The 25,020-nt window shown below is 35.9% G+C and overlaps 4 protein-coding genes and 1 pseudogene across 8 annotated transcripts; 1 reads left to right on the top strand and 4 right to left on the bottom strand.

Moving 5' to 3' along the window:
• On the bottom strand, positions 1 to 690 carry LOC103319625 (uncharacterized). The gene has a single exon (XM_016791463.2). The coding sequence runs from the start codon at positions 647 to 649 to the stop codon at positions 146 to 148; it is 504 nt and encodes a 167-aa protein (XP_016646949.2). The 5' UTR covers positions 650 to 690; the 3' UTR covers positions 1 to 145.
• A 2,388-nt stretch (positions 691 to 3,078) lies between these two features.
• Positions 3,079 to 4,861, bottom strand: LOC103319571 (Mitochondrial ribosomal protein L27). Of its 2 annotated transcripts, none has more exons than XM_008221123.2 (4): positions 4,703 to 4,861; positions 3,753 to 3,910; positions 3,580 to 3,644; positions 3,079 to 3,336 (listed from the first exon to the last, which is right to left on the bottom strand). In XM_008221123.2, exons 2-4 carry the CDS (start codon positions 3,895 to 3,897, stop codon positions 3,268 to 3,270), a joined length of 279 nt encoding a protein of 92 aa, XP_008219345.1. In that variant the 5' UTR covers positions 3,898 to 3,910; positions 4,703 to 4,861; the 3' UTR covers positions 3,079 to 3,267. The 2 variants fall into 2 exon arrangements, with proteins under 2 accessions (XP_008219345.1, XP_008219346.1); XM_008221124.2 differs by having other exon boundaries at positions 3,753 to 3,907; positions 4,703 to 4,860.
• Positions 4,862 to 7,677: 2,816 nt separating this feature from the next.
• LOC103319626 (homeobox-leucine zipper protein ATHB-16-like) lies at positions 7,678 to 9,517 on the bottom strand. 3 transcript variants are annotated; one of them, XM_089046912.1, is made up of 4 exons: positions 9,306 to 9,517; positions 8,874 to 9,145; positions 8,367 to 8,734; positions 7,678 to 8,269 (listed from the first exon to the last, which is right to left on the bottom strand). In XM_089046912.1, the coding sequence occupies exons 2-4, from the start codon at positions 8,935 to 8,937 to the stop codon at positions 7,820 to 7,822; spliced, it is 882 nt and encodes a 293-aa protein (XP_088903038.1). In that variant the 5' UTR covers positions 8,938 to 9,145; positions 9,306 to 9,517; the 3' UTR covers positions 7,678 to 7,819. The 3 variants fall into 3 exon arrangements, with proteins under 3 accessions (XP_088903038.1, XP_088903037.1, XP_088903036.1); XM_089046911.1 differs by having other exon boundaries at positions 9,311 to 9,517; XM_089046910.1 differs by lacking the exon at positions 9,306 to 9,517 and having other exon boundaries at positions 8,874 to 9,294.
• A 2,700-nt stretch (positions 9,518 to 12,217) lies between these two features.
• LOC103319572 (uncharacterized) lies at positions 12,218 to 20,595 on the bottom strand. Its single transcript, XM_008221125.3, has 15 exons — positions 19,660 to 20,595; positions 19,360 to 19,453; positions 18,779 to 18,957; positions 18,000 to 18,050; positions 17,280 to 17,336; positions 16,570 to 16,690; positions 16,000 to 16,066; positions 15,825 to 15,866; positions 15,170 to 15,275; positions 14,971 to 15,081; positions 13,912 to 13,983; positions 13,718 to 13,819; positions 13,577 to 13,623; positions 13,324 to 13,351; positions 12,218 to 12,778 (listed from the first exon to the last, which is right to left on the bottom strand). Exons 1-15 carry the CDS (start codon positions 19,675 to 19,677, stop codon positions 12,677 to 12,679), a joined length of 1,197 nt encoding a protein of 398 aa, XP_008219347.1. The 5' UTR covers positions 19,678 to 20,595; the 3' UTR covers positions 12,218 to 12,676.
• On the top strand, positions 20,491 to 21,813 carry LOC103319573 (copper transport protein ATX1-like; annotated as a pseudogene). The gene is made up of 3 exons (XR_016123794.1): positions 20,491 to 20,502; positions 21,041 to 21,115; positions 21,288 to 21,813. The product of XR_016123794.1 is annotated as a copper transport protein ATX1-like (transcript).
• Positions 21,814 to 25,020: the final 3,207 nt, after the last annotated feature.

The raw sequence follows: 25,020 nt of genomic DNA, 5'->3' as shown, positions 1-25,020 counted from the left end.
TTACACAAAAAGTATAAATCTTTAATTTCCTTTTGTCAGCTTTCTGATGTAAAATTGTGATCAGAAATCTGCTACGTACACTCTAATCTATATCAAGAACAATCCCAAAAAATAATAAAGAACAAAAATATTAACAACTTGGCCTTCAAAACACCCGATTAGGCGCCCTGATCTCTCTCACAGTCCTAGAATGCACCAAACTCTCTTCCCTCCGCTTACTTCTGGGACGAAGCAACTTCGACCAAAACCTACTTTTCTTCTTCTCCTCGCTGCCCTCTTTCCCTCTCATTCTCCTTGGAAAATAATTAACCAGCGACCTACTTTTAGTGAGCACATTATTGTCACCACTCAGAAACCAAGAAATGGGGCCCTTTTGCTCATATCCCGGTGCCGGAGACGACAAAGAAGAACCCGAAGAGGATGAGTAATGCGAAGATAAAGACGACGTCGTCGAAGGAGAGGTGATAGACAAGGTTCTACGTAGTAGAAGTGGCGAGCCAGAATAAGTTGACAGCTTTTGAGCAAGCCGTTCAAGCTTTTCTCTCAAGCACAAGCTGCAAACGCCGGGCGATTGTTGGTGCTTTGGGTGCTTCTTGCACCGGGCAATATCGGGCTTGCTTTTTTTGGATGATCTCCTCAGCTTCTCCATTTTTGGTCATGTGAGCTGCCGTGTGGGATTGTTTGTGTCAAAATATATAGAGAGATATTATGGTTGGTGTGTTTCCATGTTCGTTCATGCGAGCTTCTTTGGGTTTTCTTTAAAATACCTTTATTTGACGAGTCAGAGAATTTGAAAAAATGTTGGATATGGAGGACCAAGTGGAGGGCTGTGATTTGATGGGAGGGTGTGTGGGGTCCACTTGGGATTGGAAGTCGGTGGCTGTGATGCTTGCGCGGAGGATAACTCTGTGTGGAAATGGCCACTGGGGATAAAAAATAAAGAGGGGAAATTTCCAAGCTTTCGCGGGATGGGGGGCGGCGTGGAAAAAGGATAAAGCGCGAGCGTGGACGGGATCAAAGTATGAGACGACGACGTTTCGATGTAGGGAATGTGCGGAAAGTATATTAAAAGGACGTTGGTCATGACGTATACATTGTTTACAATTTATTTTTTCCATTGCAAAATTCGTGTTTGTTACTCAATTGTCAAAACACGTGTCATTGACAAAATGATAATGTTGGAAATGTATATGGAAAAAAGATTAGTAGTAATAGTACAAGTAAATAAATAACTGCTAGTAATTTATAATTAATCTTATTGGTTGGTTGGTGATCCCTAAAGACTAAACATGGGTTCTAAATGCGGTGGTTGTTGTATGTAATTTCACAAAGAATAAAAGAAAGAAAAATCCCATTAAAAATGTGATCAACACAACAACAGTGGTTAGTTGGTCACTTGGTTGGGTTTTGTTTTCTATTTTCTTGTGGTAAAATTAAAAGGTGTAACTTGAGCAAGTTTTGTGAGCTATTCCAACTCCATTTATGTAGCCAGATGTTCGAAATATTTAAAGACACGCAATAAATATTTATGTAAACCCCATCCGCAATCGCTTTTACTAAAAACATTGCCTATCTAATAGTAGCTACTAGCAAAGGTTCTTTGATCCCTTTTTACATGTCCACTTCAGTCCCAAGTGGAAACGCAGCACTAGAAACCAGCTTAGCAGACTGACCCCAAAAAAAAAAAAAAAACTAGCTTAGCTGTTGCTCAGAAAATAATATAACATGTGCGTATTGGTTGAGAGTTGAGAGACTAGAGATAATGACAATAATATTGAAAAAGTGGGCCTGGAATGAATATGAACAGTGTGAACTTTGCATGCCAAAATGGTCAAACAAGGCTATAATACAACCAAGGTTTGGTGTGTTGGCGAGGGCATCAGCTTTTGGTCTACCAATCTGATGACAGTGATTTTTCTTCCATTAAATAGCACGCGGAAAACCAGGTCCTTTGACAGTGGGATTGAATTCCTTCCAGCCAGGAAAACCAACCTCATGTGCCTCTTCTTCATCCACACCTTTTTTTTAAAATAAACACGCAATGCAAGCAAAAGGGCTCATCTCATCTCTCTCATGGCATGGGTTTAGGGAAATAATAAACTTGTATATTTTGTCTGTCCTTTACACTCCCAGCTGGTCCCTGGAATTCCTGCAATTTATTATTCAGCCAAATGACCACTTTGCTAGCATCTGGCACTGGCAAGGGCTCTTCTTAATGCGCATGCCCCAGAATTTGATTATTTCTATCTGTCATCCTTTCTATTTGCTCTAAATTCAAGCAATCGAGGTTGAAATAGCACTATAAATATATGGTTCATTGGGCCAACCTTTTGTTTTATTGCAGAGTAAAAGTGGAAGGTCCGATGGGAAACACAAGTTAAAGAGAATGAGCGACATTGGGCCCAATAAAGCAAGAATCGGTTGCGACATAAGTGGTGTGAAAATCCCTTGGTGAACGTGAATGTTCACTTTAAGATAAATCATTAGAAATCTTGTTGGAATCTTATAAATTATATAATGTAAATTTTAGCTCACCCCATTTTGAAATCCTGAATCCGTTCATGGAAGAGAAGACAGTAAAGGGGACTAGTAAAGGGATGAAGGCCACTGACCCTGAATGGGGGCGTCTGTGGCTGAAACTTTTCTCACCTTAGGGTTTTCTCTCGAGGCTGGTGGCTAAAACTTTTCTTAAGGTCTCCCCAATAGGGTTTGTATCTAAGGCTCAACCACCATAGGGGTGGACAAAATAGAGCCCATGCACAAAACCCCACCCCCAATAAACCATTTTGGGCCTCTAAAACCCCCAGTCCACCGGAGTGCTGCATTCATGTTCATAAATATATGGACTTGGCTACAGCTCACCTTTATGCAACAGGGCACGCCACTTCAGGCACTAGCAACTTGTTTTTAACTTTTTTTGTGCTAGTATTTATAGGTGTCTCTAGTGAAGTACCTTCGAATTAAGCTGTAGAGGAAAATTGCAATAGTTAATATTAATTCAAATGATACTCGAGTATATATTCTGCAAGCCAATCCGATGAAGTTATGGTTATTAGTTGAGTCAATATAAAGCAATGCTTAAACTAAAAAGAAAGGTTTATCATCAACTTGCAGTCTTCCATCCTAACTCACAGTTCAAGGTATGAAACTGCCAAACAAGAACCTCACCAACTCAGTCTTACATCCTACTCAAAAATATATGACCACGAACTTAATTCGCAATTACAACAATAAACGAACAGATCAGATGCTTGTCGCTTAGCCTGGTTATTTAATTGATTCAGCAGACTCACTAGTCTTGACCTCTCTGGGGCACTGGGATACATACGGTTTGAGCTGTAGCAAGAAGGGGAAAAGTAATTCAGAACTACATGTATGCTTGTAAGCATGAGGAGTAGTTTGCTTAGTTAAAACTTCAAATGCATCAATTTAAGTAAGAATAGTTTGAAGTGTGCGATAGCAGAGACCGCAGCATGCATCTTCCAATTTCCATTTGGAACCTCTAATTTCCAGATAAAAACTATAAATGCTAAATGCAACAAAAGAATGAAGAAGAAAGAAACAAAGAAATATGTTCACCTTGAAGTCAGTTAAATCAGGGACTACGTAGTTAGGTAATTTCTCCTGCTGCACGACATACTTAGCTGCAAAAAATTTGGGCAATTTGGATAACATGTCAAGTAGTAATTCCTATCCTTAAAAAATTTGATTGAGCCCCTTGTCAAAATTGCAAAAATGGAAATAGGGCAAACCTTTTCGGGTGTGGAAACCAATGGGCTTGCAATTCTTCCCCTTGTAGTAATCCCTTGGGGCACGTTTGGAGGAAAGAATGTCAAGGGATGATGTGCGCTTTCGACGAAATGCCCTTCCTAACCCTAGTATTAGTCCCAATGCCATTTCTTCACTTCTTCTAACAACAAATTAAATTAAAACCAATTATAAAACATGCTTGAAACCATAAATACATGCTATATAATCAACAAAGATATCAGCGAGAGAGAGAGAGAGGCATTTCCTATTCAAGTGGTGAAGACAATATTACCAAGTCATAACTACATTCAACAAGTTTTTATACCTCATTGTCTATACAGTCAAGTTATGTTAGATTCTAAGAGAATATTAGCAGCATAGCTTTTCTATGACATAACAAACTAATGAATGTATAAATAAATCCTAAGTTTTAACAAATTCACTCAATTTACCATATAAATCCTATGGGAGTAGGAAAAAGACATATGATTGCAATATACTTGTCTTCATACTAATTCTTTAGCTAAAACAATTACACAATAAGTTCAACGTAACTCTCTGCTCGGGCATAACCTGTATCACTCAAACAGACAAATACACAAACACCTTTAGCTCATCCCCACAAGCAAGTAAACTTGGCCTATTGATTTGATTTTTGATTCATGGCACTACGTACTGCCAATCAAATTACTGATAACATTCAAAGTTCTAACCAAGCCTGGACCCAATTAAAAAAAAAACTTCGGTTTCCAAGGGAAAAATTCAAAAAGCTATGAGATTCAAGCAAGTTCATTCCTAAGGGCAAGACCCAGTTCATGATTTTGGCTTAGGCTAAAGAAAGCCTCTTCATTTTCCCTCAAAGATTCACAGAGTAAACAATATTATTCAACAAATTTCACGAATGAAAGAAAAAAAAATAGAAAAAATGGCAATGATAGATAGCAGATGATACCTGAACAATGAGAAGTGAGGTTCTGATGTCGACGATGTCGTGCAGAAGATGATTCTGGGTTTTGGGGTGTGACTCTGCCACCGCAGAGGGTTTAGGGCTTTTCTGCTGAAAAATAGTTGGGGAAATCGAGCAACGACATATGGGCAAGGCCCATAACTCAGGTGGGTTGGGTTTGTTGGATTAAATTATTATACTAATAAAGAGACTTTCATTTTCTTTTCTGTTTTTTTAATGGAAACAAGATAAAGAGACTTTTAATGTCCTAATTTCAATAATAAAAAATATTAATGGTGTTTTATTTGCTAAATGTAATGATTTTTTTGGTGGACAAAAATATAAAGGATGTAAAAGGAATTCAGTTTTTTCACAACAAATTTTCAACTCTTTGACACTCCAACTCATTTGAGAGAGCTGAAAAGGAAAAACAAATTCAAAAGAGTCAAATATTGATGTCTTTTTCCAAAAATAAAATAAGGTAAGAAAATAAGAGTGAATATGAAAAGAGAAAAAGAGAGAATGTTATTAGCATATCATTTTGAGTTCGTGACTTTAGAAGTAAACAATTTACTTCACATTCACGATAAGAATTTGACTCTCACTCTTCTGCTCTTTTTATTATTTAAATTCAACAATTGATATCTAACTTCTGATAAAAACCCCTTCTTCTTTTTTGTTGTTATAACAGGTTTGTGATAGATTAGAACCCATGATTATTCATACATATTCTTTCCAAGGAAAAGGAAGAAGGCCTATAATCCGGTTTTTTTTTCATTCAATCACCAACTTCGAGAAAACCTAGCTTTATCAAAAGTGAAGTAAAATTTCTGTTTCCTTTTTCACTGGTTTTCCAACGGGCACATCTCCCCAGACGGTAGTGACTGTGAATTAGATGGCAACACTGTTTTTCAACAGCACACTCATTCAGAGGACAAAAACCAGAGGACCACAACGAATTGCAGAGAAATGAAAGAGGCTTTATGTGCTTTCAGTCTTAATGATAACTTGATCTTGAAGACAACAGGGCTTGTTTTGTTCCTAAAACATCCTTCTCTTCCTGCCCGGCCGTAGTTCATTGTTGTGGACATCTTCCTCAATGTTCCAGAACAATATTTTTTTTTTCCCTCTGATAGGAACCTCTGATGTTTTGATAACATTCACCCTCCTCACAAACCTTCAGTTTTTCCACCCCATGTCACATCTTCAAGCTCATCCAATTTAGCAATTAATCTTCCAACCCCACAGAGAAAAGGCCCTTAACTTTCACCCAACCAATAGGGTTCTTTTTGAAATTGAATGGCACCATTACCTAAACTAAAGTAATAAATTAATGAAAATAATAATCTAACTGTTCTGGCAAAAAAGGTACATATACTTTAGCTTTAAAGATTAAGTTTGTCTATGCACTCCATGCCATTAACACAACTCATCTTCCTTTAAGCTCTCTTTCAAGACCAAAATTCTCGTCAAGTTCTTTGCAAGTACAAGCAGTTTATACCCGTGAACCAAAAAAAAAACTTATATGTTCTCCGGTCATCTTTTAAAGCCAAAATTCTAGCCGAACTGTTTCTAAGTATGCGTATTCTAAAACCATGAACACAAAAAGCTTGTCATCATGAATTCATTGTTCAATTAGTGATAAAGCATTTGGAAATTCCATCAAGTACAACAATTTAGCAACAATTTAGATATCAAAGCAAGATTTCAAAAGGATAATGCAAGTGAAAATGAGGATTACGAGGCTAAAATTGTTCCAAGGGTGGGGTGCCCCCAATGCATGATTAATTTACGTGGGACCCTTTTTCATTGCATGTCACAGCTGCACAGAAATCAAGGAAGGGTTTTTGGTGGTTTTATAGGGATCACCACACACTACTGTCATATGGGAAAGGAAAGGGCTTTTGGCTAGATTCCATAGGGCATTAACAGTCAAAGATGGATGACGAATAGGGCCCACCTCTGACATGAGCGAGACATGGAGGAGGAGCTAAGAGTCGCAGCAGCTTTTTGGTCTGTCTCTTTCCCACCTAAAGTGAGAGCAAAAGTGGAAAAGGACTAGTGTATTCTCCACCTCCATGAGTTTTTGAAATAAAAACCTACTCTCCAAGGAAAATCAAATCTACCATTCAATGAACTTTGTTGCATGCTTGGAGTATGGCCCTTGTAAATTAAATTCCATCATGTGCTCTCATTTGGTCTGAGTTTGTACAAAAAGTAAAGATTTTTTTATGTAAGAAGAGTGACTAGTGGACATGGGACTAAATATCTGGGTCAGGAAAATGAGCTTACATGCGTCAAAGATGAAATGATCATTACTCACAATAAAATTCACATGCATCAGCGGCTAGAAATTAATTCTGGATGCGGTTTGCTAGCATTTTTTGAATGGCAATACCTTTGGAATGCATTGTTTTGTCAATGTTCTGAGAAGCCTCCTCTCTCTTTAGGAAGTGGTACCACTTGTAGAAACCTAGAGAGGGGGCTCTTGTTGCACTAGTCTTGCAATTCCATGTGTTAGCTATTGATCAGGATAATACTTTTTCACCAACCACATGGGGGTTGATAGTTTCCCATCAGAAATCAAAACAGAGAAAAAGAGAAAGAGCTTGCAAGATGGGGCCATCTAGATAGAACATTTTGCTGTTTTACACACCACTAAATGGAACCTACAAGTTTTCTCTGCTGTAAAAAAGAAAAAGAAAAAAAGAGGGGTTGGAGGGGAGCTATCAAGTATCAGCTATATCTATAGAGACCCAACTTTGTGCTTTGGCTTCTATTGTAAAAAGCTGTTGTCAAATCCTAAAGTTAGTGAGCTGCAGAAGCATATTGAAATGAAAAATTGACAACTGTGCGTAGTTTGTACAACCTCCTTGTATGATGCATCATATTGCAAATAGTTTGTACTTTGTAGCTTTGTGACTTTTTTTACCGTCACATAGTTGCAAGCTCCTGTGAGGAACTTTTAGCTTTTCTTAAAATTAACCAGAAAATACCATGATATTTATGATGTGGCCAATAAAGCTTAAATTTTTGACATTCTTGCTTCTAGATTACAAAATTCAATAAGATCCATTTTTATTAGATCATTTAAAAAACTTAGAAAAGTCCAACTGGTTTTTTTTACTGCTCAGCAGAGTACCAATGGAGAGTGGGAGCTTGATCAACTGAGAAGAAATTGCAGGATTCTTCTGTGCTAAACAAACTTTGCTCTTCCATCCTCACAAGCTGTGTCTGGAACCCTTTACCAGCTACTGATCTAGAGTCTGATAATTGAAACCAGTTTACCATTGAATTTGAAGACAATGATGAATGGCCATTGTTATAGCCAAGAGAAGAATTTCCATTGCTCTCTTCCTTCATAACTCCATTTGAGTCACTATCTGATGATCCATCTTTGGATTTCAAGTTCTTAAACAAATTCACCTCTGCATTGTCTCCATTGTCACTGAAATCTTGGTGTCTGCTTTGCTCCATGACACTGCTCTTGCACATTGAAATTGGTGATTCTTCTTTAGCTGAACCATTGCTTTCTGCACTATCTCTGCACAGCTTTGCTTTTAAGTGCCTTAGCTGCAATTGTTACAAAGAAACAGACTCAATTACAAAGGAGAAAAAAAAGACCCTATCTAGAAAAAGATGCAAACAAAAGTGTTTCACCAATATGAACCTTTTCAGCCAGAGCTTTATTCTGCCTCTCAAGACTATCAAAGTTGAGCTTTAAGCCATCATAATCAGCTTTGAGAATGCCGTAGTCTCTCTCCAATTGCTTAGTCTTCCACCGGGCGCGGCGGTTTTGGAACCAAATAGCTACTTGTCTTGGTTGCAGGCCTAACTCCTCAGCTAATTTGGCCTTCCTCTCTGGCTCTAACTTGTTCTCAACCTCAAAGTTTCTCTCCAAGGCCTTGACCTGCTCTGAGCTTAAGCGCCTTTTCTTCCCTGTCATTTCTTCCCCACAGTCTTCTTGGTCTAAAGAATCTAACATTGCCTGAAACTCCTTGCTATAACCATAGTTGTCCTTTCCATGCTTCTCCTCCTCTGCATTAACAAGTAGTGAAAGAAATTTGAGTGTCAGCTGAGGAACCAAACTAAAATTTTTGAGATATAAAAACCCATCAACAAAAATACCAAAACTTGACAAATACCAAGTTCGATTTGTTTTTTCTGTTTTGTTTACCTTTTGGTGGGAAATTGGACACCAACACACCCAATGAATCTGAGCTGCTGCTGAACCTCTTCATAATTCAAAAGAACACCCCCAAGAACCTTCAATGTATTTGCTTCAAATCTTTCTGAAATTTGTGCAAGCTCTCAAAGAGGGTTTCAAAGGAAAGCTTTTTGGTTGAATTACCAAAGTGGGAAATGCGGTGAGACTATGCTTCAAAACAGCTAGAGGTTCACTTGCCTTTAAATTGTGAAGACTACGGTTTGTAGCAGAAAACCAGAGCCCTTCAAAGAAACAAAAAAGTGCCAAGTACACCTCATAAACAAAACCCCTTTCTCCTACTTAATCATTATATAATCATCAACATATATATATATATATATATATATATCTAGCTATAGAGAGAGAGAGAGAGAGAGAGAGAGAGAGAGAGAGAGAGAGAACTTTACTGCAACTGGATGGAAGCAACTCTCAACCACAGCTAGATTGCATTGCTTTACTACACTCTGCTGCAATATATACATTGAATTGATGTGAATGGTCTGATTTGACTCACAATTCTTTTTTCCTTTTTCACTTTTTTGAATGAAGGATACTGAGTCACGGTATGGGACTTTAAAAAGCTGGATTCACTTTGTTGCATTTTTCTCTGCCCAAGTGGAGGCTGCATACAACCATTTTTTTCACTCCCTGCAAAGATTGCTTTTTATCACTTTGACAAGAAAGGATTTTCTATTTTTGTCCTATGCTTCAAATTTTAGAACAATATTTGGCTCTCGTTTCTCACGTGTTAACATTTCCCTTTCTTTTTTCTGTTTTTTTCATAAAGGGAAGTTGGGACTTTCAGTACATTAATTTTTGTTTTCAATTTGTAAAATAAGTAGAGATAACTTATACCACTTGATGATGTTAAACAATTGTCGTTAATAACAATTTCATTTGGTCCTACCACTTTAATTAATTCATGTCATACATCCACACGAGCAGAACGTTCATAAATTGTTGAGAGAAATCAAGCAATGTACAACATTTCTCATCATACCACATTGATATTGTATCTCTGAACTTTAAACGACATTCATCTATACAAGTGAGTCTTACTTCTATTATAAATGTGATACAAACAATTGTATCCACTTCCAAACACGTAAGGGAAAATACATTGTGCTAGTGACATGGCTGACAATGGGTCGCAGGTCGAATTCGTGTCATGCTGGATCATATATGTGTCAAGAATACTCAACCCAAATTCGATCTGTTTAATAAATGTGTCATGTTGAGTTGACCTGCTAATTTTCTGTGCGAATTTCGAGTCGTGTATCTAGTTGACCCGCTAAGTAGTAGCAATTAAAAGAACTAAAAACAATTAGAAAAATGATGAATAAACAAAGAAACAAGTTAGCAGGTTGGCGGGTTACATGGTATTTTAGCGGGTTGGCAGGTCACATAGGTATTTTAGCAGGTTTAATAGGTATTTTTAATAAATGGGTTATATAAGTGTTTTAGTGAGTTGACTTGAAAATTTAATCGTGTGACTTGACCTACTAATTTTTAGTGTGGGTTTCGAGTCATGTCGGAAATTGCCACCCTATGACTCAAATTCGAATATGGAATTTGAATGAATCATGTTCTATTTAGGGGTAAAGTTCATACTCCCACATCTCTCACAGGTAATGTTCTTTTCACTCTCAAAATATGACTAAAAGTACTGTTCCTGTTGTTCCTAAGCATCCTTGAAGCTCCTCTATATTCACAGCTAACCTGAGTATCATAAGGTCATTAAAAGACGCAACAACGGTAGCACACGCCCAGCGCTCAAAATATTTCTACATTTACCTCAAGTGTAAGGATACAAAAAAATATTTTTCTCATAAAATTAAGGACAAGCAAGCAAGGAGCTTGTAGCTCAGGTGGTTAAAAGTAGTTTATCCGAGATCCTGTGTTCGAATTGCCCATCCCTCAATATAGCTTTCAAAAAAATTAAAATAGCTTTCTCAAAATAGTTCCTCATAGTTTTGCTGGCCATAGAGGCACCCATTTATAGCAGATGGAATCACATTCAATCTCTTAGTTTCAATGGATTTAGGTAGGAGTGTAGGTAGTTTTTGTTTTTGTTTTTTTCACAGCTAAAATCAAAGGCTCAAATAGACCTCACCTTTCCCTTTAAGGAGTCTGGTTTTGTTTGCCTTGCAAGATTGGAGTTGCCCTAACATGCCAACAATAAAGAACAACAGGTTACTTGTGGGACTGTATTTGTGTGACTCTACCACAGGTCGAGATGAAGGGCACTTGGTCTCCATGCCTCCTGTCCACTTACCTAACTTTGCATATAACTTTGCTTTGTTTTCGTACTTTTATCTTTCTCTTTCGGTGAACACAAGTTAATAGTGAGAAAGGAACATGAAGCTAGCTTTTATTTGTATGCTCTCATATGTTAGTTTCAGAAAAGGGTAGCCGAATTTGTTGAAACGAAAGGGCATAGGATCATCGTAAGGAGGGTTTGAAAAGGAGGTTTGGATAAAGACTACAGAGGGTAGGCTAGGATTGAAAAGTGCTCGCACTATTTTGAACTTCAACGTTGGATTTCAACATTTCACAATTTGTACATGCCACAGGGTCAAGTTAGCAAAAACTCAATCTAGAATTTATATGAAGTTTCTTCCCTTGTTGTGTTTTAAATATCTCTACTCTGCAAGAGGCTTGTAGCCCATGTAGTTAAGAGCATTTACCTCTGCTTGAGGTCCTAAGTTCAATTCTCCCCTCCTCAATATCACTTATATACAAATATATATATATATATATATATATATCGTTCCTTCTATTGAGGACGCCTTTAGGTACCATACAATTTTTTTTTCCAATGATCCAAACAATCTATTTTTTAGGTCTTCATTCATAGATCATCCTTACAAAAAATTAGACAAATTGGAAACCGTTTCGACATCCAATTGTGTCCTACAAAATTAATGAACACAGTGCTTCAAGAAAGTACTAAAATTTCAATAACTCAATTGAATGGTCAAATGATATTGGATTCAAGTGATTTTTTGTAGATATGATATTTGAATGTGTATCTACAAAATAGACGGTTTGGATTAGTGAAATACAATCCGAGTGGGCCCTACAGGGATGTCCTCAAATAAGTTTATTTGAGGAATCCTCAATGAAAGCATATATATAAATATATATATATATATATATATATATATATATAATATATCTCTCCATTCTATGTCCGACACGGAATAACACTACATAACATCTGAAACGAAATTCTAAAAAAAAAAATAGAGCAATAAATCCACCTGACAAAGTGTCTGTATGTAAATGGGTCACACAACAGTACACGAAAGAAGAATTTCAAATTCCACAATACAAGCTATGGTAATTTCTTAACTTCATTTGATTTTGTATTGTTTAAGTTACAAGCAGTGAAGACGGGGAACATAAATCGAAAGATAATCTTTGTTGGATCCTATTCTAAAGCAAATTGATAAAACTGGAGGATAAGATCATCCTAAAATTGATAACACTCTTATCACATATACATGCCTTTCCCCCATACCTAAACCAAATATTCTATCTTAGATTTAATGGGGCTCTAGAATCATATCTCTTGCAGCTAAAGCTGCAATGTGTTTAATCAATCAATAGAGACAAAACTGGCGGATAAGATCATCCTATAATTTCTAGTGAAACAAAATAAGGACAACAAAAATTATGTTGCCCTTACCTAATCTACATTTCCTCAATGTCAACCTCTTCTGTCAAAATTTGCATAAGCCTAACCTGTGTTGGGTGTACATTCGTATTTCCTAATCTTGGGGTGATGAAAATGGAGTGCAGCAGGAAGAGATATCGATTCCAGCAACCTCCATGGCATTGCAAACCCATTCAGGGACATCACCTTTCGGAAACTACAAGACAATAAGAATGTGAAGCATTTCAAAGCTAAGTTGTAGATACTGCACCAAGTCGCTCCTTAAAGAACAGAAAAGCTTACAAAGCAAACAACAGCAAAAAGGAAAGAAAGAATCATTTAAGGCACATATCTCTCTAATTTACGATGGCAGTCAAATTTGTTACCGGCAGTGCTACCAGTTGCTAATGGCACAGCAGACAACTAGAAGATCTTACTAATTTAGTAATTTATGATAAGAGGCAAATTTGACAGAGGCCAAACATTTTTATTTTAAAGATGTAGCAGAAGACCAAAGAATTCTAATAGATTAGTTTTCTCCTTTTCCTTTAAGATCACTCATATGAACATTGGATTGTGTTAAAAGTTGGGTGCACTGTGGATATGGATGATTTAGATTGCAGTACTGTCCATCCAACCACAACCATTTATTTCCCCCCACCCAGAGAGAGAGAGAGAGAGAGAGAGAGAGAGAGTCACACAGCCAATCTAGAACTTCAGAAGCACAGAGAGAAAAGGAGGAAGGGCATCTAAAGGAAATACCATGGTTTGCAGAAATTCACGTACAAACCTGCAACAAGATTAACAAAATGTGACATGAGTAACAACCAGAACAAGTGAGAAATCACTTGAAAAGCATTGTCAACAGGATAAAGTCCCTACAGTTACCCATAATAACATGTTTTTCTGGAAAGAACTCTGTTAAAAAACAAAAATAATAACAGCATGTATATCACATAATCACACAAACAATACAAGACTAAGGTTGAGAAGGGTAAAGCAGAGGCAAACATACTCTGGAAACGTTCCCTTGATTATTGATGAGTGCAGATTCCTACTTAGCTGCATTTAAGGGGAAAAAAGAGAGATTTTTGGTTATATGATATATAGGAAGACAATTATAGGGAAAATAATTTAATAACTTTTGTGTTAGAACCTTCAACATGTAATACAAATTGTGATATGACAGAAGCTGAGATCCCATAGCATCTTTTGTAACCAGGCAATGAATGTAAGCTCTAGTATAATTTTTGCAGACCTACATTTGAAGATAGAATGAAGCAGTTATACATCCTTGCACCACCTTATGCATTGATATTTCAAGCTAAAGATTAGTCCATTTATGCGTACCATACAATCACATGTAGGATCAATGGGACGGGTATCATCAGCCATCGCTTTGTGTTTGAGTTTGAGCACTCCCTGAAATATAAATATCACACTAAAAATGAGAGGGAATCTTTTTCCTCTGGTTGAATTATGCATTCACATATAAAAAGAATATTGGGACCCCTTTTTATAAAAGCCATATGGAGGCACCCAATAAAAGTGCACCTGCAGTGGCTATATCCACATAAATATTGCAGGACAGTAGGTGCATGCAAACATAAAACATCAACTGGAAAATTTGAAGAACCCCAACTCATTTCAAGTATGAGCATTATGAAGTACAGAGATGATTGAGAAGCTATGAAAAGAAACAACCGTATTTGTGACATTCGTATATCAACAAATTTAATGAGGACAACTAGCTTAGCAGCTGATAGAAGAAGCAAGCCCAAAATTTATATCTGATAATAAATCATTCCCCCCATTCAAATTAAAAAAGACACAAGAGTGAAAACTGAAGTTCAAAGTTCAAACAAATAACCTGATCAAATAACACAATTAATCGCAAACTGTTTTGGAACTTACAGAGGTGCCAACCTAGTTGAATACTAAAGAAAGACACGAGGCTTTATCAGAAATCTAATTTTATCATTCAAGCGTTCAAATATAGGACTTGATGCAAGAAAAGTGATTTCAAATTGATTACTCCAAGTGATAACTATACAAGAAACCCTCTTTTGAAATGGGATTAATTTAGTAACTTTGAGGCAGTGTCAAAAAATTTGGCCACTACATGTGTATTTCTAATGCATATGTATATAACCGTTCATATAAAAATCTTTAGTACACAGTAGTTCACACGAAAAGAAATGATAAATACATACACGGACAGAGGGACTCTTGTAAGCAACTAAAATAAATAAACAATCATTCAAATGTTTTCATCCTAATGAAAGTAGTGTTACAATCATAGATGTAATGATTCAAGATTAGCTGCTTGAGGTGCTAACCAATGGTCTGCATGCATAGATATATTCAATAAAGATGTAAAAGTGTAGATCACATTGTTGAAGTCATCACCTCGGGTACAAGAGCTGTACCAAAGCGAGCAGTACGTGTAGGATAAACACAGTCATACATGTCAGCACCTAGAGCACTGCAAACTACAATATCCAGTGGATAGCCAACACCCTGAAAGAAGTGCAAGCAAATATCATGACTGAGAAAAAATAAAAAAAAGATCTAAAGGAGATTAGTTAAAATGGTAAGTCTCTAGCACCATAACATATCGTGGTTTCTCTTCAGGCAATGAAGCAGTACACTGTGCAACAACACGCCAAAATGAATCCTTACTTTCACCACCAGCAAGACCACCAATAGCATAGCTGTCACAGAAGTAAAATTTGTTAACTGAACTCCTTCAGTGGAAACTTTCCAAATCCCCTGAATGTTAGAACTGTAAACAAGTTGCTAATTCTGCAGAGAGTACGAATCAATAAACTTGAAGTTAAGGAATACAGAGAAAAGCTTGTTTTAAGTTTTAACCCTTCAGGGGAGAAAAGGATAGTTTTAAATGCTTTCTTCCACACTTTTAGAACACTATTGACCAAAAATAAATGACTGGCAGTATTGTCTCAGCAATTAAAAGAGGAAAATTGAAATAAGCTTTAGCTTTCAAAGACACTAATATAAATGACCAGAAATTTTAAATATGCAGAGCACATTTATGATGTTTTTGTGACATAGGCTACACTTATTGTCTAAGTGATTCATCACAGTTCATGTGTGCTACTATTTATTATAAAATACATTGAAACCCAACAACTATCTTTACTGGTTAACTTCAAAATCTAGAAAATGAAGTACTAATGTGTTAAATAAAGTGTTTTAAGTGTTTAATCTAGAATGAATCAGCCAGAAAAGAAAACACATACCCGGGTAAATTCCGATCCACCAAGCCTCTAACACATATATCTCTGTTCCCCACAAGTTATGACATAAAGCAATGTGTTATTACAAAGATAATAGTATGAGGAGCAGAAGAACAATAAAAAATGCATAAAACAATCAACACAAAGCAGGAAGATTACACGTTAGGTTGAAATTCACCTTAGTACAGGATCTAAGCCACCTTGTACAATACCAAATAAGTTCTGCTCATTTGGTCTCTTATGAGCTGTTTATAAAAGTCAAAGCAATAAGAACATTGCTAAGCAGCCAACTCAAGAGCATTAAAACTGATAAGATAAAAAAAATATAAGAAATGGCATGGAAGTTGCAAATGAAGCTAAGTTAATAACAGGAGAAAGGTATATGCCAATCTAAGAATCTATAGGACTATTATGGATGACTTGGGGATCTAGGGCAAGAAGGAACAGCTCAATACATATGTATAATGAAACAGTTGGCATCTTGATGTTGTAAATGTAAGAATTATTGGACCTTCAAAACAGGCTTTCACCTAATCAAACAAATTTAGAAGTGCACAGTAGCCGAAGCTCTAAAGCCTGAGGAATGATCTTCTGCGTAATCTAGGCACTTATGGCAGATTGTCAGCATGGCTTTATCAAATCTTGAGTTGATTATATATCAGTACACATACATACATACATATATCTACTTACAAGTAAATATTCAAGAAACTTCAGTGACAATCACTGCTACATATCCTAGAGTTACCTTCAATACATCTGTCTATCCATCGTATAGTGCGATATGTGGCCTCCTCAATTCTTGGACCAGTGATGGTGGTTTTGACTACATCATCAAGGGCCATAATAATATCTGCTCCAATTCGGTTCTACACAAGTCATTGACAGTACAGAAGGGAAGATAGAGGGGAAGCACATGGTCAGAAAATTAATGCTTCATCTGGACTCAATATCTTGAAAGCTTTGCTCTATGCTATGAGTGCACTACTTTATATTGCAAATAAATTATGGAAATTTACAGTGACCAGGAAAAGTTGGAACGAGTCATTCTTTTTTATTTTGACAAAAAGAGAGGTGCAGATCTAAGGAACTAATCATTCTGCATTGAGCATATATTTTGCTCCTATGAATGCCATTATGCAATTATCTTGCTGAACACATATATTTTTAATGTATTCTTTTATTACTTATAAAATTTTAATTACATTTTGGTTTGCCTAGATAATGGGCTTTGTTTTAAGAGTTTAGACTTTGATACTCCATTTTTCTTTCCTTTCTCTCTCTTTCTTCCATAATTCCATATCTCCCAGTGCTACCTCAGCATCATTATAACATCTTGATGTATGGGGCACTCAATGACATAGTATGACTCAAACAAATCCAGTCAAAGACCTCGGTAACTAACAGAAAAAAAATGCCCCTAGATTACCACAAACGAAATGAAATAGATGTACGTACTTGGATTTGAATTGACTCTTCAGGTGTCAAGAGCATTGGCTTCCCATCAACTGGTGACTGATGTAGGAGAAATGACATCACCCATGTCAACATGAGATCAAAAGATATAAGTAAACTATTTTTTTTTTTTTTTTTTTAAAAAAAGCTTAGAATTACAACAGCTTTCAAAATTTTGAAACAATAATCTTAGGATAAATTGTGTTCACTGGCAACACAAAATGATACCAAAAGTAACACTTATCTGTTTACTACCTTATAGCATCATGGACCAAACAAAATAGTTCTCTCTCTTTTCCTAAAACCCAATTCTTTAGGAAGTTTATTATGAGTATGACATATAGGCACTTAAAAATGAGGACAAAATAGTCAACTGATTAACAATTAAGGACAAAACAGATTAAGCATAGAGGTATCTCCATCCCCTCTTCTGTTCTATTCACTTCTCTCCAGTACACCACATCAAACATGAAGCCACGTCACCCTTCCAGCCTTCCCATGTCCATCGATTCCTACTTTTTATTTCAACTTAACCAAATTTGGTGCTTTAATCTTTTTCCCTTATTTCATACAAGAAGAGTATTGGAGACAACTTGTTTGTGATGTTGAAAAATTTCCAGAGCTTCATCCGGTGACGAATAATAGCTCAACATGAGGCGAACTAAACAATAATGATTCAACAACACCTAAACAACAATATGCATTGCCAAAATAAGATATTACCTGAAATGTTACACCCTCTTCAGTTATGTCAGCTAAATGCAATAATGAAACCTGAAAAACATTAACAAAATGAATTTTAAGATTTAACAAGATGTATTATTATTAAACCAGAAAAACAATGTCCATGCAAGGAACATTAAGGAACTAACCAACAAAACAACCACAAAGTCAATAGCATGAGTTCATCAATCAAAGCTTAAAAATAATTATCAAAATTAGGCTAGAAGTTCTGAAAGAAAACCCCTTTAACTTCTACCTTAGCATATATTAGAAAGTAAGCTGGTTAGTAACCACATCACTGTTAGCACACCATATTTGATATGGCATTTAGTATGTTAGTAATTGAATGCAGTAAGAAAGCAAGTCACAGGGACAGCAGATACAGTAGACTTGTTCCCTTGCCTCCTAGACAAATGCGGCATACTTAAATGAGGGAAAGCTTAACCCTATTAACATATATTACAATTTAACTAGTAAGAATGCATAGATACACAAATTACGACAACTTGGATAATCAACATGAAAAATGGATGGGCAGGAGGTGGAGGGATTGAGGACAAGAAAATTCACCAAAATGCCCAATTATCGGTTGGATTTGTTGCATAAATAGTTCCAAATGAGAAAATCATGAATTCATGTTTGGTGGAAGTATGTAAATAGCAGTCTATGCAAGCAATAAGGACATCAACCAAACCCCTAGAGATGAAAACAATTTAAAAGGAAAAACAACAATAATCTGATCAAATTTAGCATAGAGTGCAGTATTGAGGGAAAATAACCATCTGAAAGCCACCAGAATCAGTAAGCAATGCTCTTGGCCAGTTCATAAATTTGTGGAGACCTCCCAAATCATCAATAAGCTCAGAGGTAGGACGAAGTGCCAAATGATATGTATTCCCCAGTATTATTTGGCAACCAATCTCTTCAAGCTGTTCAGTTGTCAACCCTTTTATAGTTCCTGAAACCGTGAAAACCTTATCCATATCATCGATTACTAAATACAACAAAGCCTAGGGCATTATGGTTTTACACATGTGCACATGAACATCTATATGAACACAGAAAACGTTATCAGCACATAGAATATTGGATAAAATATAAGCGAAATGAGTGTGCACGCTTGCACGATTCTGCCAGCCAACCTTACCCATAAGCATCTAAAGATAGCCCCAAGAATACGTAGTCTCTCAATGCCTAAGTTGACATATCACATATCCCACATCAATTGAATTGAAAGCAAATTAGCAACAGAGCTTGTGGTTCTCCAAAACAAATAACATTGATATTTGACAGGTAGAATCTGATAATCTATATAGTTATATGTATAGATTGAATTTGGTAGGCTAGTTAAAGCAACAACCTTGTGTTCCCACAGGCATGAAAAGAGGCGTCTGGCACACGAAGTGAGGGAGGGTCAGTCTAGCTGCTCGAGCACGGTTAAACCTACCTAAAACCTGAATTACAAAACACAAAACCAACTTCCCATATCAGTAAACATAAAAAAAAAACCCCAAAAAAAGGAAAACATAAACATAAACACACTCCATTGGTTAATGAGCTTATGAATCTTTCATGCATATTCTTATGCAAAAATAAGAACAAAAAAAAAATTATATATATATTGGCATCAGAAAGTTTAGCCTAGAGTTCAAAACCCTACCTCAAAACGAAGAGCCATTCGAAAAAGTTTATCTATGCTGCAGCAGCCTTAGCCTGTATGCCAAAACCGTAACTTGTAATGTAATGGGTTTACAGATTACCAACTATAATATATGTAAAAAGCAAAGGCAAAGAGAAGAAGAAGGAGGAGGAGGTTGTAATATGAGCCAATGATTCAATGAAGAAGAGTGGGTGGCGGCTGAGTTTTGTGTGTGCCGCCGCTGGCGGCTACGAAGCCTTTGTGTTGTGTTCTGTTATGTTTGGTTTCCGCTCTTGGAAAGCCGCGGACTAGGGGATTCTCGGTTTTATATAGTATTGAATTTTGGGAAATTGGTGGCTATGTCCCCGGAAACAATGTTTTATTCAATAATGTCCCAATTTTTGAAACTCATTCAAAAACATCCCTTCTAAAACCTCCCTATTGCCCGCGTATCGCCCCTATTTCACTTTGTTTTTTTGACGTTCTGATCTGAGCTCTCTCATATCATCTTCTCTCTGGTCTTCTTCCCTTATTCTTCTTTCTGCAAAACATCAGAGAAAATCCACATCAACCATCGACCTCATCTCGCCTAATTCCCCTCTCCTCTCTCCTCTTTCTGCATCTTGTGCGTTTCATTGGTCTCTCGCTCTCACCCACATCGGCGACGGCAACTGTCACCTCCTCAGAAACCCTAACCCACATCGGCGACGGCGACCTCACCCTCTCTCTTTCGGCCGCCGTTCTCCACCTCCATCTCTCACTCTCCATCACCTCTTTCGACCGCCGTTCTTCCCCTCCGGTTCAACAAATTTCTCAATTTTCCTTAGCTTTCCTGAAATCCATATACTAGAGATGGCGTCTCAGGTATCCAGCTCAGCTTTTCTCCTTTACTAGTTATTTGGGTGCTTGTTTCAATGGCGTCATCAGTGGGTTTAATTTAAAATTTTACTCTCTCTCTTTACAAATAATATTTTCAGCTAGAGAATGTTATTTCAGTTGGATTAGGAGGACATTCGGGCCACTTGCTTATTGAAGAGTTAGGTTTTTATTCGTTGAATAAACACAGCTACTTGGTTCAATGGTCTCTTGGTTTTATAGGAATTTTTTATGTAATATAAAGGAACAACTTGAAAGCGTTCTGCACCTTCAAGAATCTATTATGGTATGAATTTGTTTTGTTCTGTTTTGGGATGTGTTTTTTGAATAGACTACATAAATTGAGAGAAAGAACAGAAATTGATTATGTCTTGAAGTTGAGCACATCTCCAAAAGTGATTGGAGAGTTTGTAATTTTCATTTCGCCCATATTTTAAAATAAGTTTGATACTGTGAAGTTGGCATATGTTGGATTTCGGTTTTCTCTATTATTCGTAATTCAATTTTGGATCTGTTTTTGGTGCAGACTACAGTCTTCAAGGTTGGTATGTCATGCCAAGGCTGTGTTGGTGCCGTGAAAAGGTTCTTGGAGAACTTGAAGGTTTGTTGAAAGCTCCTGCATTTATCCAGTTCAATTGTCTTGCTCTTCTTCTTCTCTGAGACTTTGCTTCTTTAAGTGTTTGTAATATACTATAAGAATAGTAGAGTCCATGCTTTGTTGATTTCATATTATCTTGATAATGATGGGATATGTTCTTTCTCATCATCTTCAGGCGTAGAATCATATGACATTGATTTTGATGCACAGAAAGTGACGGTGAAAAGCAATTTACCACCCGAGACAGTCCTTCAAACCGTTTCCAAAAGTGGCAAGAAGACTGCCTATTGGGAAGCAGAAGCACCAACAAAGCCTGAAGCAAAGCCTGCAGAAGCGGTGGCTGCTGCTTAGTCTTGGCCAATTTAACGTGGACGTAGTCGTTCAATATGTCTTAAGTTTATGAAATTGGTATGGTGTCCTTAAACAATCGAGCACTCGTTCAACTTTTCCTTGCTTTCTTTTGAAAAGATAGATAAATAGTATAGCCGAGCGGCTAAACCCGGGACCCCTTTTAATTGTTTAGAAATAAATAGTATAGCCGGGCGGCTATAAGGGGTAACTTTTTTAAATTTTTTTAATGAGTTGTATAGCCGGGCGGCTATACATTTTAAATATATTTGAATATTTTAAAAGTTCCGCCGCCCGGCTAATACTCCTGGTGCCACCCAGGCGAAAGACGGGTCATTTTCCTTTTTTTTAAAAAAAATTAATAATAATAATAATATAGCCGGGCGGCTATACCTAGGTCCCATGCTTATTATTTTTTTTTAAAAAATAAATTGTATCGCCATGAGGCTATATTCTTTAAATGTATACTAATATTTTACACGTCTTCAATACTCGATAATGTACATGTTTTATAAAATTCAAACATACAATACACATATTGTACACTTACATACGTATTTTTCTAATTTACAAAATTTTCAGTATATATAGCATATAGCCGGTCGGCTATACTGCTGAGGTTTTCAAATTCTTTTTCAATTAGTGGTATAGCCGGCCGGCTATACTCGTTTTCTTTTTTAAAAATAAAATGAATAGTATCGCCGGTCGGCTATACGGAACCTGTTAATATATGCCGCGCGGCTACTTCTTTTATATATTATACATAAACAACATATGTATATAGCCGCGGCTATAAACGGCTATACGTGTTAAATATTTTAAAATTATAGCTAGAAATATATTTGAATATTGAACAGTATAGCCGTTCGGCTATACCGTTAAGTTATATCTTAGCCTTTTTGAATTACTTAAATTAGTAATTATCTTTTAATTTTTATTTCTTTAGTGAATGACTAGTATTTAAATATTTTACTAATTTCACAAATTACTTAATAAATAGTAATGAATTATTTTTATGGACTTTGTTTTTTAATTTTTTTATACAAAATTTGTTTGTTTAGCTTAATATTTCCAATTAAGTAATATCTTAGCCTTATTTAATTATAATAATAATTATTTATGTTTTAATTATTCTTTATTTAATGAGTAATTTGTATTTAAGTATTTTAATTAATTTCATAAATTACTTAATAAATACTAATTAATTATATTTAAGTATTTTAAAATTTGTTTTTAATTTCCTAATATATTTTAGAAAAGTTTCAATTATTATAAAATTATTTTAGTATTCCAAAAATGGATTTAAGCCTCCAAACACTAAATCCAAGTCTCAAACCTAACCACAAGACTACTATGGGGCACTCATGACACGATTAGGTTTAGATACTTACATAACTCAACCTAGGGTTTTACGATTAGAGTTTCAATCTCAATATGCGGTTAGTACTATATAACTGGACCTAACCCTAGTTAATTTAGTGCACCTTGATGAAGATTTTACCAAATGCATTTGGTCAGTTAAACATTGAAGAGTATATTTAAAGAGCTTTTCCTCATTTTAAGAACGTTTTCGGTGTTTGCATTTTGGATTTCATATTAGGTTTACATTGGGTCAAATATTTCTGTTAAGGTGGATAAATGAGTGAGGATTCTAATAGGTTAAAGATTGATTATTTTCAATGCAAAATAAATATTAAAAAAATTTATTCATTAGCAAATTTTCAACTTCTCTTATTTCCTATGGAATATATGGAAGCAATTATTCAAGCCCCATTAATACTTGGACATAAACCAGTCCAAAGGAACAAAATTGTCCATTGGGTATGAGCAGGAAAGAAAATCCTCACCTAATTAGCCATTAATTAGGTGCATATGATGTTGAATCATGTGGACAATAACGCTATGATAAGCGTTTTTGGTGTTTGGATTTTGAATTTCGTATTGGGTTCACGTTGGGTCAAATATTCGAGTACAGTGGATAAATGAGTGAGGATTCTAATAGGTTAAAGATCTGATTATTTTCAATGCAAATGAAATTTTTTTTAAAAAAAGTCTTCACTAGCTAATTTTCAACTTCTCTTCTCTCCTATGGAATATGTGAAGTAGTTATTAAAGCCCCAATAATACATGAATGTAAACCGGTCCAAACGAACAAAATTGTCCATTGGGTATGAGCGGGAAAGAAAATCCTAGCGTAATTAAGCATTAATTAGGTGCATATGATATCGAATCATGTGGCCAATGACGCTATGACAAACGTGATAACACTTCCACTTGACATGTCATTATTAGTTGGGATAGCAAAACAATACTATTCCTGTTGTAACTAAGTTTTTCTCAGATGGCAAAGAATGCTTCCCCTACTAGGGCAAAGTGAGGCTTTGGCCCATCACATGTCCAAAAGCCTAGAAAGGTAAAAGGTCAAACATGACTAACTAAGGGAAGTCTAGTAGGATCCATTATTGGTCAATAAGCATCCGATAAGTTAGTTACAATGACATATTTCCATATCCATCAAGACTAGTGAACCAAAGATCACACATATCCAAATTAAGTGATTAGCCTAGGTTCCTAAGTTAAACAAGTAATTGACTTGATGTGTGTACTAATCGGTCTTAATATACCAAATCAACGCACGGTAAGTTGTCTCTCACGACAATAAATCAACAAAGTTAACATCCATCTCATGGACAAGGTCATTGTTCCTTGAACTAAGAACCCTACTATTTGCTTAGACTGCTTTTGCAAAGACTTGTGCATAAAATGTTTTTTTGACTCACACCACACCATTGTGTTCAAATACTTTGAACATATTTTCTTCTTGGTTTTAGGGTGCAAAGGTCCATTCAAATGATCGGAAAATTTATGTCCCTCATAATGTTATAGTAAGGGGTGATGAGAAATTGGATTAAAGATGAGTCAAAATCTTAATTTGATGTTGTTTACTAAACTATATAAGTAAAAATGATATTGATTTCATGTAAGGTGGTATTTATTGAAATTGAAATCAATTGAGTTTCTAAAATTTCATTGTTGTTCAAAATTATATAGGGAGGGGATGGAGGAGGCAAAGCCGACCTAGTCCTCGCCCCATTGCCAACTCTTGCACTTACTATAATAACCTTAATCTTAAATAAATTATTTAAATAGTTTAATATAATAGTTAACATTTTCCTATTTGTTTGTTTGTTTGTTTGTTTTTTTTTTTTTTTTGTGTTTCCACCAATAGGTTCATTATAATATAACATTTTATACCAAAATCCTTAATGTGTTACTTGTCATTTTCTAATTAGTTTTTAATGTGTTATAATTTTATAAGAATCAATTATAATTAATGACAATTATAAAATGGTAATTGACAACTAAAAAGCAAGGGAATACATAAAGTTTAATTTTCCTTTTTTACATAGAAATTAGAGTTGCATGATTACTTCATATGCGCAATACGACGCCGTGCTGCGTTTCTGTAGAAAAATAAAACCAGACATTGGCCCGACCCGCATCAGCCCAACATTCATTTCCAGCGTAGCGAGACATGAAATGCGGGTCAACTGTTCCGG

The sequence above is a fragment of the Prunus mume genome, linkage group LG2 (genome assembly GCF_029339155.1).
Source record: "Prunus mume cultivar Tortuosa linkage group LG2, ASM2933915v1, whole genome shotgun sequence".
In the NCBI taxonomy this organism is placed as follows: domain Eukaryota; kingdom Viridiplantae; phylum Streptophyta; class Magnoliopsida; order Rosales; family Rosaceae; genus Prunus; species Prunus mume.
The sequence above is the reverse complement of the archived record's forward strand: the minus strand, read 5'-3'. Positions and strand labels throughout refer to the sequence as shown.